The sequence below is a fragment of the Monosiga brevicollis genome, genomic scaffold, assembly GCF_000002865.3.
Source record: "Monosiga brevicollis MX1 MONBRscaffold_18 genomic scaffold, whole genome shotgun sequence".
Classification (NCBI taxonomy): Eukaryota; class Choanoflagellata; order Craspedida; family Salpingoecidae; genus Monosiga; species Monosiga brevicollis.
The window spans coordinates 107,442-120,241 of record NW_001865055.1 but is presented as its reverse complement, the minus strand read 5'-3'; the positions used below and the strand labels follow the sequence as shown (position 1 = coordinate 120,241).

The 12,800-nt window shown below is 53.8% G+C and overlaps 5 protein-coding genes across 5 annotated transcripts in view; 2 read left to right on the top strand and 3 right to left on the bottom strand.

Moving 5' to 3' along the window:
- Nucleotides 1-2,462, top strand: part of MONBRDRAFT_27203 (uncharacterized protein) — a gene marked incomplete at both ends in the record, with an annotated part of 2,882 nt that extends 420 nt beyond the window's left edge. The window contains 3 exons of the mRNA XM_001747683.1: nt 1,604-1,758; nt 2,068-2,167; nt 2,302-2,462. Coding sequence (XP_001747735.1) covers nt 1,604-1,758; nt 2,068-2,167; nt 2,302-2,462 — 416 coding nt within the window. The remainder of the gene's footprint in view (nt 1-1,603; nt 1,759-2,067; nt 2,168-2,301) is intronic.
- Nucleotides 2,463-3,506: 1,044 nt separating this feature from the next.
- Nucleotides 3,507-6,197, bottom strand: MONBRDRAFT_27202 (uncharacterized protein; the record flags this gene model as incomplete). The annotated part of the gene is made up of 11 exons (XM_001747600.1): nt 3,507-3,619; nt 3,735-4,030; nt 4,127-4,156; nt 4,253-4,539; nt 4,630-4,729; nt 4,835-4,914; nt 5,023-5,372; nt 5,462-5,581; nt 5,701-5,774; nt 5,894-6,009; nt 6,096-6,197. The coding sequence occupies 11 exons, from the start codon at nt 6,195-6,197 to the stop codon at nt 3,507-3,509; spliced, it is 1,668 nt and encodes a 555-aa protein (XP_001747652.1).
- Nucleotides 6,198-7,730: 1,533 nt separating this feature from the next.
- MONBRDRAFT_33295 (uncharacterized protein) lies at nt 7,731-9,100 on the bottom strand (the record flags this gene model as incomplete). Its single annotated transcript, XM_001747599.1, has 5 exons — nt 7,731-7,855; nt 7,941-8,052; nt 8,322-8,465; nt 8,553-8,891; nt 8,978-9,100. 5 exons carry the CDS (start codon nt 9,098-9,100, stop codon nt 7,731-7,733), a joined length of 843 nt encoding a protein of 280 aa, XP_001747651.1.
- A 704-nt stretch (nt 9,101-9,804) lies between these two features.
- MONBRDRAFT_27200 (uncharacterized protein) lies at nt 9,805-11,418 on the bottom strand (the record flags this gene model as incomplete). Its single annotated transcript, XM_001747598.1, has 6 exons — nt 9,805-10,035; nt 10,162-10,317; nt 10,402-10,539; nt 10,654-10,896; nt 10,992-11,185; nt 11,280-11,418. 6 exons carry the CDS (start codon nt 11,416-11,418, stop codon nt 9,805-9,807), a joined length of 1,101 nt encoding a protein of 366 aa, XP_001747650.1.
- Nucleotides 11,419-11,738: 320 nt separating this feature from the next.
- MONBRDRAFT_27199 (uncharacterized protein) lies at nt 11,739-12,282 on the top strand (the record flags this gene model as incomplete). The annotated part of the gene is made up of 2 exons (XM_001747682.1): nt 11,739-11,830; nt 12,039-12,282. The coding sequence occupies 2 exons, from the start codon at nt 11,739-11,741 to the stop codon at nt 12,280-12,282; spliced, it is 336 nt and encodes a 111-aa protein (XP_001747734.1).
- Nucleotides 12,283-12,800: the final 518 nt, after the last annotated feature.

The following is a 12,800-nucleotide window of genomic DNA, read 5'->3' as shown; positions in this document are numbered from 1 at the left end:
GTGTCTTCATCATCTTCTTGCGGTCCTTCGTCTTGCGAGTCATCTTCATCATGCTTCCAGGTCTGCATCGAGGCGAGTGATGGCAAATCCACATTCTCCCCCTCATCACGAGCATGGGGGCAAAGCTTCAGGTGTACCGTCTCGATCATGCGCCTGGTGTCCAGCATGTAGACTTTGTGCGCCAATTTGGCAGGGGAAAATCCCACGTAGACCCCTTTGCGGGCCTTTGGACCAAACTTTGACCTGCGGTGGTCCTTGTCACACACGTATGCATCTGCACCAAACGAGTGCAAATCGAGTAGCGCATGCGGGTTTTTACCATGCAGCAGTTGATAGGCCGACATGTTGTTGTACACGCTCTTGACCTTGATGTTGATCAAGTACTCGGCGTGCTTGGCGGCGAAGCCCATAACCTATTGAAAGACGATTTGAGCTGAGACAGTAAAGCGGTTCAATTGCACTTCTCTCACAGGAGAGAACGATAGAAAACAGGAAGGGAAATATCCAAAAGAAAATGCCACTCACGGTCAGCGGGACCGTACTTATAATCTGGTGGCTAAACACACCCAGAGTGTACGAGAGGGTTCCTCGACGGGCGGCGGCAGCTGCACATCGTCGAGTACATTGATGCAATCCTTCCAGAGGGATCTGGCAGGTGGTCGATGCTTGCACTCCAATACCACTGGCTGACGCTTCGTGGTGTGGGTACAAGTCAAAGGGGGTGGTCAAGACGCGAATGGGAAGGGAAGAAGATGAGTGAGGAGTCGTGCCCTTGAAGTTTGGACACGGGTCCAAGGAGGTTGCTTACAATTAACCGTTTCTGGGGTTTGTGGTCGTTCACGACGCGTGTTGGGAGAAGTAGGTAGGGAGTTGAGGCAAGAGGTGGCATGGCCTCTGGTGGGGGTGAGCGGTTGGGGGTGTCCTCAAGTTGGAATTTGGGCGTGCGTGTGCGAGAACCTGTGTGTTTATTGGTTGCCCGAGGTTTGATGCCAAGGGAGGCTTGGAATGGGGAGTAGTCGTCATGGAGGCAGGTGGCAGGTGGCAGGTGAGAGAAGAAGACGCCATGGTTGATCGGGGAATCAAAAGTGCCTGTTAGCAGTGGGGTTGGTGGAGCAAAAGTCGGCTTTTTCACTTGGCCCACCCGGAGACCCACATTCGGGTAGGGAGGGTTGCAGCGGCTTCTCGTTGCGAGGCGGACAGGCACTCGCATCACACTGTGCAAGCAGCGGAGATTGCACAGTTCTTGGCTGGCAAGTCGGACGGGAATGTCGCGGACAGCCACTGCTGCTGTTGAATGATGTTGCGCAGATGGTGTAAATCAATCATACCCCACGCACCCCTCACGTCAGCCTCCACCAACAGCAGCACCCCGCGCAGAGTCGTACGCCTGCGCGCGCACACACACACACTTGATCTCGTTCACCGCCACCGCCACCGGATCCATGCAAGCAAGCATTTTATTTTGAATTACCGATAATGACGTTTTTGTATTTTAACTTATTCAAAACTTCCCACTAAGAGACCGGGAGACTAAGAGACTCGAGGAGACCCTGACCCTGTAATTTCAACTCTTACCCTGTATTTTGTCATGCTGTTGGTGCAGTTTGCTTTCCACTGAACGGCAGCGCGCGCAAAAGTTTTTTTATTTTTTCTCTCTCTCTCTCTTCCGCTGGATCGACGAAAATGGCAGCCGGGTATCATGAGGTCGTCTACGACGATGGTGACACCTACAAGGGTGATTGGAACGCCGAGGGCAAGGTAAGAGAGTTGGAACCAAGTCGAGCCAACTCCACATCAACAACAGAAACAAGAGGGTAAAGAGTGGAACAACACAACAAGGAAAAAGGGGCGGAGACACGACGTCTCGGGTCCGGGTCAAGGGCAGGGCGCCGAATCCTCCTCCGCGCCCTGCTGGCCCCGACCAAGGCACCTTGGCATGGCAGAGTTGACTTGGGGAGAACCGTGTGTTGAAGATCAGTCCGTTTACCCCCCTCCCCCACTTCCTGACGTTGGCCTTGGCGCCGTCTGATCTGGTGCGCTCCGATCGTGATTTGTGTGCATTTGCAGCGTGACGGGTTTGGCGTCTTGACCTTTGCCGACGGCGCCCGCTACGTCGGTCGCTTCCGGGCCGGCCTTTGCGAAGGCAAGGGTGTCCTCACTTTTCCTGGTACGGTTTGACCACAAACGCCTGGCATCCCATGCCTGCCGTACTCCTCACCGCCCCCGCTTTTCTGCATCAAAACCCGGCTCGCTCATCGTCTCGTCGGGTTTCTTCATTCTTCATCTGCGCCCAAACCCCAGACAACAGCAAGTATGAAGGTGACTTCAAGAGCGGCAAGTACGATGGCTTTGGCATTTACGCACGCGCCGACGGCATGAATTTCAAGGGCGAGTTTCGTGCAGGTCAAGCCCAGGGCATGTACGTACCCACAACTCGAGCCGCCACCCTCTTGTACTCTTGATATGTTTGCGACATTGATGCTCGGTATTTCTCTTTGGTCTAACCTTCCGCATTCTCTTTTACATTTCTTTTCCTTCTTGTCTGCTCGGTTTCCAGGGGCCTGCTGACCTTTTCCGATGGTACCAGTGGCCAACCACGCCAAGAAGGTTTGTCTGCCGACTCACCTCTTCTCCCAAATAACACCTGCTTTTTTTTTTCTCTTTTTTCTTTTTTTTTTTTCTTTTTTTTTTTTTCCGTGTTCGTTTGCGCGCCATCTCCTTCTCTCGCCCTCACCCTCACCCCACCTTCATATCGCCGTGCATCTTGCCATCCACCAGGCGAGTGGGAGGGTTCCACCCTCAAGCGCCGTACCCAGGCTGCCGACGCCGTGCGAAGGGCCGAGGTTTGTTTCGTTGCTCGACATTGCTTCACTTTTGCCCCAGGACCCACCTCTTTTGCTCATCTCAAGCTTGTGCATTTTCCCGTCTTGTAGGAGGCTGCTGGTGAAGCTCGCTCAGCTGCCAAGTAGAGCCCTGCCATTTTGCATCACTGACTGCCCTTGCGAACCTTTTGATGAGCAACATGCTGCCGACCAGAGTGCACACATGTACTGCTCCGTCTCTGGCCAGGACCCACCAAGGGTAGACTTTTTTTCCTCCTCTTGCCTTTTCAAAAGCAATATCACCTGAATTGGCCTTGTCTTTCCCGTCTCGCCTCTTTGTGCGCACATTGTTCGCAAACTCGACATGATGCGAGTTGCTCCCGTGCCAGTCCTGTTCTCGTCTTATTCCCCTTGTTCCCCTGTCCTGTTTGTTTGTTCGTTTGTTTTGGCATCATCGACTCTTTGTTTCGAGCAGTTTCTTGCACGTGCTGGTCTTGTTTGCAAGCTGCACCGCCGCCAATCTCCAATTTAGTTGTCCCTAAGAAATTTCGTCCTGGATCGATGCGCGCCTTCTCAGGCCCTGTCCGGTTTAGGTGATCAACTGCGTCAATCCTGGGCTCTGCTGAAAGCAACAAATTTCCACAACCAAAGCCGAGACGTCTGGAAAAACAGTCGCGTGGTCATCTATGCACGATTGACCTGTGGGGAACGGCGATTGATCTTGTTGTGGTTCTCAAGGTGCTCGCGCCACCCACGTCCCTCGTGCGGTAGCTCGTCCATGGCACTGTTAAACATGTCTGTCAAGCATTGCATTTCATTTGAAAGCACGAGTGAGACCTGCGATCAATACTTCCCAAAGCCCCTCAAATGCAGCCAAGCCATCAACCCGTCATGTCCTGCAATATCACTTACAAAAGAGAGGGTAGTGAATGAGATTGAGGAGGGTGCTGCTGTACAGGTCGGCATACTGCTGCGACTGGCGCGCAAATAGGCTTTGCTTTGTGCCAGATCGGAAAGCACTACCAAAGTACTTGTTGAAGCTGCCGTCTATGGCCACGGCCGTGTTGTCCAAATCCTTAATCAACTCGGTTGTGCTCGGCTGCTCCTGCGTGTCCGAAGCCAGACCGCGGTACACCTCGGCCAACATAAACTCGAGGTTCTTCAAGTGCTCGTAGTGCGGTGCGGAGCGACGCAATCCCTCAAACTCTCTAACACGATGAAACGCAGCGAAATTGAGGCGTGGAAATGAGAGAGAGAGTGAGTGAAAATAAAAGGCCAGAAAGAAAGTCGTGCCGATGACTTACTGGCGTAGTTCGGGCATGATCAAGAAAGTCCTGGCCAAAGATTCAAGTTGGCAACAGAAATGGGAACGTGAGTTGTGCCACTTGGACAGAACTCAAGCCACGGAAGAGACAAAAAGGCGCACATACCGCCAGCCAGACAGCTTCTTAGACTTGAGGACGTCACCAAAGATGTGGTCGCCCGCATACAGGATACGCTTGCCCTCGCACTGCAGCAAAAAGTTGAGGTGCTCAACAGAACCGCCGGCAAAGACACGCCCGTGGGGCGAGCTGCCCGTGTATTCGCCCAGCTTGAGGGCGCCGGTCTCCTGGTCCACCTCGCGGAGAGCGGTACCCGTGTCGGAGAAGAAGGCCGGCTTGCGAGCTGATACAATGATAACGTCAAAGTAGTCCTTCCACGACTTGCCCTTCAACTCCTGCTCAAGACAACACCATACGCGCGCCAGACATGAGCAAAACCCGGAGGAGCGTGCAAGAGCTGCCATCTCGCACATCAGGGGACGTACATCGGGCACTTCGACATCAAACAGAAAGCTCATGATGGTCTGGGTATACTTGTAGTCGGAGTTGGTTACCACAAACAAGCCTTTGCCCACCTGGCGGAAGCTGCGGTGCACATGGTGTACGGGCAGCAGCCGTGTTTTGGTTTTAGCAATGCACGCCGCAAAGTCATGGCGTTTGGGGATATCTGGTCAGCGGGTGTCGACAAACCGGTGCAACAGCAAAGGAAGAGCCGGATCCTGCTTCACGTAGCGGGGCAGGTTGGCAGCAATCTCGTTCTTGAGATAGCCCTGTGGTATGTGCGCAGGCAAAGGGTGAAGCACGGGTTGTTCAAACCAGGCAGGTAAGATGACCATCTGAACACCAGACATGCCGTTCTTTGAAACAAGGATCCACACCTTTTCATGGACCTTATCGACTGCGTGCCGAAGGTCCGTGTACATGGACTCGTAGGACAGGTAGACCTGGCCACGCTGAACACCAAGGTGGTCATCGGTGCGGGTGTACTTTTCGTGGTTGTCAAAGTAAGAGACCATGTCGGCAAACAAAGAGGTTTCCGGGAGTGCAAACAAGGTGTTGACCACGTTGAAGCGCTTGCTGCCAATCTCATGTGAGTAGAGAAAGGTGGAAGGGTAGCGCTCAATGACTTGTTCCCAAGGCAGGAGCTGATTGCCATGGTACACGCGCAGGATAAAGCCATAGCCATCCGTTTTCAGAATGTTGCCCAGTTTGAGATCAATAATCAGGCCTATCGCCAGGGTTCGCCGTCACATGAGCGGGGACAGGGCCTGAAGCGAGGCCAGCTGAGAGTATTCATGGTAGCCACGTTAGCCTGACCTCGAATGGTAAAGTCTGGATTGAAGCGGAATTGCTTGAGTTCCTCGTCATAGCCCATTTCAAGGAGACGATCGACAATCAGGCTGTACGTCAACTCCTCGACAGCCGGGGAAATGTATTCTGACGGGGACAGGGGCGGGGGGCGAAAACACGCGGGCGTTCAGCATGAGAGCCATGGTGTGCGATGATTGCGTCGGCAGCTACTTTCGTTGGGCCAAATAACGAGGAAAGTAACAAACCAGCCAGCGTGTAGTCCATGTCAAAGCCACAATACTCAATGTTGCTCAGGTCCAGGTTCCGGTTGCAAAACACACTGCGCAGAGAAGTGGGGAGGGGGGTGTCAAAAACGAGATGAGAGCACGACAATCCGCAAGATCACAAAAAAAAAAAAAAAAAAAAGGCCGGAGATGATCCTTCCAAAAAATATCTCACCGCTGGTCGTTGTGGCGCTTGTAAGTTTCGGGCAGGTCATCGACGGGCATGTCCTGGTAGTTGGCCAGCTCATCGCGCGAAGGCGGCAAAGAGAGCTCCTCAAGGCGCAAGCCATTCTAGCAAAAGGGGATTGTGGAGGTACGAATTGAGATGGCAGAAATGTGAACATTGATGGAAGAGAATCGCATTGAGAGAAACCCACCTGGCGTTTGGGTCGCTTCGGATCGGTCACGCTGTGACGAGAGCTGCCGGCGCAATGGCCGGGGTTTGGCGAGGGGCAGACATATGCAGTAATGGGCAGCATGATGAGGGCGTGGGCACAGGCAGGAGCACGTCATTTAAGAGGACGGAAGAAAAGGTGTTTGCAGCTGCCTCGAAGTGCGGGGAGAAAATGCGACCATTCAAGGCAACACGAAGAAGCTATCTGGTTGATGTGCGACAGAGGGGAGGAAGATGATGTCGATGTGCGCGTGTGAACGTCTTTGTGTACGTGTGGATGTGTGCGTGAATGTGAATGGGAGTGGCGGAGAGTTGGCAGGGAGCGAGAGCGAGAGCGAGAGTCGAGAGGACGACGACGACAAGACTGAAATGACCCACAGAGGGCTCCAACTTGGCAACCAACACACGAGCTTGGGGACAGTGTGGCGTGGCAAGACGATTATGTTTTCATGTCCACGTACGCAGAGGCCCCTCACACACACATACACAGAGGTACAAGGGACGGGACCACGGAACTCTGAGAGGACTTGGTGAAGCGCGGCAGAGGAGGAGGGGGAGGTGCCAACATCAACAGCAATTAAAGGGTTGGGGAAAGGCTTTGTTGACGTACGGTTCACCACTGCGGTTGGACATGAGCCGCTTAACCTCTTGTTGGGGCGGCGCAGACACGTCCGCGTTGCCGTTTGCGGCACTCATTCTTCCAGTGAGACGCAAAAGCGCAAGACCCCCACTGTGCAACAACAGCCCCGAGGACACGATCGATACGCGCGCGAGAGAGAGAGAGAAAAAAATGTGAGAGAGAGAGAAAGAGAGAGGGCGCGCGCCGCTGGACAGAGAGAGAATACGGTTCAAGCCTCCGTTTCAGAAGTACCTGTTTCCCGAGAATAACGTGTAGTGTAAAACTATACATGAAAGCAGAGATGTACCAAATGGTGTTGCTCCATTCAGAGATGGGGTTGATGACAATGAGGAGAGAATGAGTCACACCACCTTACTGAAAATCAGGGATAGCAGGGCTTCACCGAGAATAGTCAGAGAATAGCGAAAATCACGGGTTATGCATTGTAGTAAACTAAAGGTTAAACCAGAGAAAGGCGTGCGCCCATGGTCATTCTTCAGAGATGTTGACTCAAATTCAGGTCGAATGCAACATCTGCAATGCGCCAAAATACCTCCCCCCAAAAAAAAATAAAAAAAATTCAGAAAAATTGATTCCGTTCATGGCGGTCGTTCTTTCATGCGGCAGGCAGGAGCTGGAGCCACTTCCTTACTCGCCGACACTCACGAGTAGTCTCGGTTCATTCGAATGTCTTCCTTTGACTTGATGCGGTCGACAATGGACCGGCCAATCGCAAACGCAGCGGTGTCATGTTCTGAGAAAATCACGACGTGCTAGCCAAGGGTATAGCCTCTCTTACAAACGAGAAGAGAGCTGCCGAGACAAAGTTTTTTAAACTGGGAGGTAGATTTCTTTTTCTTCCTTCGACGTCATGGGCGACATGATAATATCATTAGGGGTCACATCGAGTGCAAATCCGATTTAAATTGGGGCGGTGAGCGCTGCATGGAAATCCTGTTGTAGAAGGGCCCAATGGCACATCTTCGACGTGTCGTGCTGTCACTCCAAGCTATCCACGGTCTGGCGGAGAAGGTGGCACAGATCCTCTTGGAATGATTCAATGCCCTTGTAGCCAGGAAAATAATTGACATCCACAATGTAGTGCACGCTCGTCTCAGCTGCCACTATAACTGCCGGCAATCAAGGCGGAGGGCAAGCGATCAAGACCAGTGACAACCGCTGCCCAGTTTAAAACGGGCGAAAACAAACCATCAAAGCCAAATAACGTGAGACCAAGGTGTTGGCGCATTCGGTCGGCCAGCAGGGCCAGGTCAGGCCGACGCAGAACGTTGCTGGCCAGAGCTGTCTTCATGGCCACAGCCTAAAAGTATGTTTGTAAATGAGCAACCGTATTCACAGCCATCGACGACGCAGCAAGACAGAGAGATAGAGAGACAGAGAGACAGAGAGACAGAGAGATAGAGAGATAGAGAGATAGAGAGATAGAGAGACAGAGAGACAGAGAGATAGAGAGACAGAGAGACAGAGACAGAGAGACAGAGACAGAGAGACAGAGAGACAGAGAGACAGAGAGAGACAGTCAGGCACACTCAGCCCCCCCCCCCCCCCCCCAAAAAAAAAAAAACATACGTCATTCAAGTAGGTTTGCGAGTGTGCTTTGGACACGTCGTGAGAATCAAAGGCCATAAGGGTTGCTTCACCCCGCGCAGCAGGGTCCACGTTGCGAATGGATGGGCGTGGCACTACGTGATGCCGGTCACCGAGAACAAATACCTGCAACACAGAAAACCCACCAGTGACAGGGCCTTGGTGGTTAGGAAGACAGAACCACAACACTCGCCGAGCGTTACACCGTCGCACCTTGTACAAGAGTGCATCGTGGTCATAAAAGTTTTGGCACAGAACCGGGTAGCTGAGCTGCTCCAGACAGGCCAGGTTGTTGACAATGCACATGCGGTGCGCATCACTCGAGCCATGTGCTGGTAGAGGTTTTACGATGAGCGGCCAGCGAAGCGCAGATGTGAGCCAGCCGGCGGCCTGGGGAGCGCTGTGCGCAACGCGCGACGGCGGAATAGCAAAGCCATCCGGCAGTTGCGACGACAGCTGCTCCAGCAGACCCAGGGTGGCGCCCCGATCCACCAGCGGTCTGACACGTGGGAGAGGGTCTAGCACGCGCTGGCTTCCCGAAGCGGTCCACGCCTACACCGGTCGCCGAAAAAAAAAAAGGGTCGTGACCATTGGCATGTCAGTCACTCGACACCGCCAAGGGGTTGGAAACGACTTACCTCGAGCTGGTGGACAAGGGTTTCTGCTGTCGTGTCTCCTTGCTCAAGGCGCGCCAGTTGGTCTGTCAGCTTGTGTATCAGCACTTTGGCACCCATCTTTTCCAGCTGCGTTTGCAAAGCCATCGTGCACAACGACAAGTCAACCCAAGGCCGGCAAGCAGATGGACCGGCCTGGTTGGCTGGCAGCATGTATCTCACTTGGTCAAGCGTACACGCTTCAGGGTCGATGGCCACGAGTCGGAGCCGGTGGCTGCACGTGGAGGCCGGGCAGCAAAACAGTGAGCATGGCGCTCCAGTCTACATCCATCTCGGGTCCAGCGCCGCTTGAGCATGGTTGTATTCTCACCGTCGCGCCGCCTGCATCAGCTCCTCAAACCCCAGATGTGCCTGCTTCTTCCGAGACAGCAGGCAAGCCACGACCGGCGCATCCCGTCCTTCTCCATCCTCCCACTTCCGACCCGACGCTCCCCCACAGACACAAGCCTCCTCCCCCACCACCATCCCCATTTTCCAAGCCTCCCCCTCTCCCCCTCATGAGATGCTCCTGCTCCTCCCCTTCCCTCTTGCAACGTACACCAGGGCTCAGCTACACCCCCGCGCCCCGCGCCCGCGCGCCTCTCTCTCTCTCGCTCGTTCCGGTTGCAAAAACGAGCCAACTTTATCTGACATTTTCACAGCCATTCAATATAAGAAGGGTGTTTTAAACTTTGTTTGCCCCCTTTGCGCCGAGGTTAAGGCCGGCGCCGCACACAAACGGTTCAAGGAGGGTTTGTCAAGCTAGCCTAAATTTAATTTTACGTTGATGCTAGGTGGTGGTGGCTCAAGGTTTAGACGGTAACTTCAAACTTGGTGCCAGCATCAATGGTGAGCCGACGGTAGTTCTCCCGGAAGCCAGTCATGAGTAAACCCGCAGTCAGACAGGCGCCGACCAAGGTCCAGTTGACCCAGGCGTTGCCCAGGTGTGGGACGTCTGGCATCAGGAGAAAGACGAGGCAAAACACGTTGTTCATGGTCGTGAGCATGGTTGTCGTGGTGGCCTCGGAAATTGGGTAAGCGACCTGCGCAATTCGTCAAAGACGTGCACACACACACACCCACACCCACAAAAGGCCAAGTCGTCAGGTGCGAGCGAATCTTAAACTCCTCCATGGGGACGCGAAGAGAATGGCAAGGAGTCCACCTACCTCAACGGCAATTTCGAAAAAGAGCGGCATGCTGGCGTTGACAAGGCAGCCGCAGGCAATGCTGCTGATGTACGCCAAGTCCAAGCGGAAAGGCAGGGTGTGCGTGCACATCAGCGAGAACCAGATGGCAAAGCCGCCGCCCAGTAGGTTCATGACCTGCCAAGATGCGCGGTTAGATCACGGTGGAGTGTCGGACGGGATGGCAAAGAGGCCCTGCAAGAAGCCAGTGTCTTGACACACCACAAGCATAAGCTTCATCTTGCCACCCAGGCGGTCTGCAACCCGACTCATGATGACGCCAGATACACAGCCGGAGAGAATGGCGTAAAATCCCAGCCATCCAGATTCACTCTGGGCCTTTTCTCGGCTGAGAAATTGCTGCATGTCGCAACAAAGCCCAATGGCGCGAGCAATGTTGGTGTGAGCTAGTCCGTGATACAAGAAAAAACACAAGCTAGGGTCGAGGCAGCGACCCAGATATAAAAGACTGACCTCAAGGTTGGGCAAAAGATAGGCCGACCAGCCCGAAAAGACGCCAGTCACAACACCATAAGAAATCGAGGCAATCCAGAAGCTGCGGTTGCGGAATAGCTTCCAAAAGCCCTCCCCAAAAGACTCGCGCGCGTGGCCAGCTGTCACCGATGGTAGATTGGGGGGATAATTGGGAAAGTAGGCCACGGTCAATATCAACACCACCGCCGCAAACGCACATTCTGTGTACATGTAGCGCAACAGCTGCGCAAATCAAAGTCAAAACAACAAAATCCCCACAACGTGTCAGAGTCAAGAGGTGCGAGATGCGTGCGGTGTCGGGAGGGGTGCTGCCGTACCTCTTGGCCGATGCGGTCGCGTTCTTCAGACGTCGCATCCTTGGATAGCTCACCAACCATGGCTGGGCCCACCAGAAAAGAAAAGGCAATGCCCACGTAGTTGGAAACGGCGATGAGAGCCGTGGCCGTGATGCGCTGATTTGATGGAAACCAGGCGGCGCTGAACACGGGGCCAATTGACATGCTCACGGGGCCTGGGGGTGATAAAGTAGCAACATGCGGTGAAAATCAACGGGAGAAGCCTGTGGCTGGCAAGACGCGAAACGCGGGAAAAAAAGCGGATCGTACCGGCCAAGCCATTGAAAATCTGAGCAATGTGAGTGAGGATGGTTGCGGCCGGGTTGTGAATGGTGATGCAGTGCAGCGCGCAAGCAGCAGCACAAAACCCAGCGCCCAAGAGCATTGAGGGTCGCGGGCCTTTGGACATGACCCAAGCCATCACAAAGAAGCATGACAAGTAGACAATGCAGCCCCAGTTGGCCAGGAGCGCGATGGTGCCTGTAATGCACCCGATCAGTCAGAACCGGTGACACGGCATGCGCGGCACGACAGGTGCGGCTGCGTTGGGGGCAACATACCATTGCTCCAATGAAACAGAGGCTCTACGGCGTCTGAAATGGGCCCGTAAGTGTTCCAAATAAAGCCTGCATTGGTGGTGCCGACGCAATCGGTGAGTACAGCGGGTAGGTCTGGATCATCAGGGGGGACAAGACCGCCCGCCGGGTCCTCCCACCTTGCTCAAAAGCCATGGCACATGCCAGAACGAGAAGGTACCAGCGCACGGGCGAGACCTGTAACTCGCCGGAATCGCGTGGCAATAGCGGCTGCAAGTTCGACGGGTAGGCGCCATCCTCGTCGTGAGAACGGTGGGCTTGCAAGGAAACAAGAGCGAGGGAGCGAGAGAGCGCGCGCAAGCGAGACCAAAACAAAGCAAAGCCGGAGCCGGCTTCAATACCTGAGTTTCATCGTTGATGGCGCCAGTCTTTTCCACCGGTGGATCTTCCACGGCATTCAATGACACCATGCTTTACGATCTCAGCAACACAGGGCGACAAGGGGCGAGAAGAACAGAATCGATGGAGGTGGAGATGCGGAGGAGACGGAGCGTCGTTTGGGCTGGCGCCGTCCGCCGGTGCGATCAGCCAACTTGCTGAGTCCTTTGCATGTCCACTTGCAGAATGATACAGAGACCGATCCAGCACAAAACTTCTATCGTCGTCGTCATCCAGGAGGAGGAGGAGGAGGAGGAGAAGAGGAGGAGGAGGAGGAGGAGGAGAAGAAGAGGAGGTGATGGCGGCTGCCTCGTTTGCGTCGAGAAAAAAAAGCAAAAAACTCAAAAAAAAAAAAAAAAAGCAACACAACGTCACTCAAAAATAGAGGGGAATAGTTTAATTTGCGACTTGTCTGTTGTGTGTGTGTGAAGGGTGCAGGCGATGTGCCATACGGATCGCACACACAAAATCAGAAAAGAACAAGAGTCCTTGAGTCCACACAGGGGGTAGCCAAAGCACCAATTACACCCAGGGGAATGATCCTCGCACACACTACACTGAGCCCTTGCCCACGCCCCGCCATAACTTCACGGGTATGATATACAACAGCTATTCTAAACATATAAATATGACAATAAGTGTAAATGTGACTTTTATCACACAATCGCTTGTTTGCTTACCAACAGGTTTTTTTAGTGTTTTTTTTTTCTCCTTGGTGTGCTCGCTGGGGGCGGCGGTGAATGGCAGCGCGACTCGAGGCTTGATGCGGGGGTGGGATGATCTGATGGGATGTAGCTGCAGCTGGACGTTGAGAAGG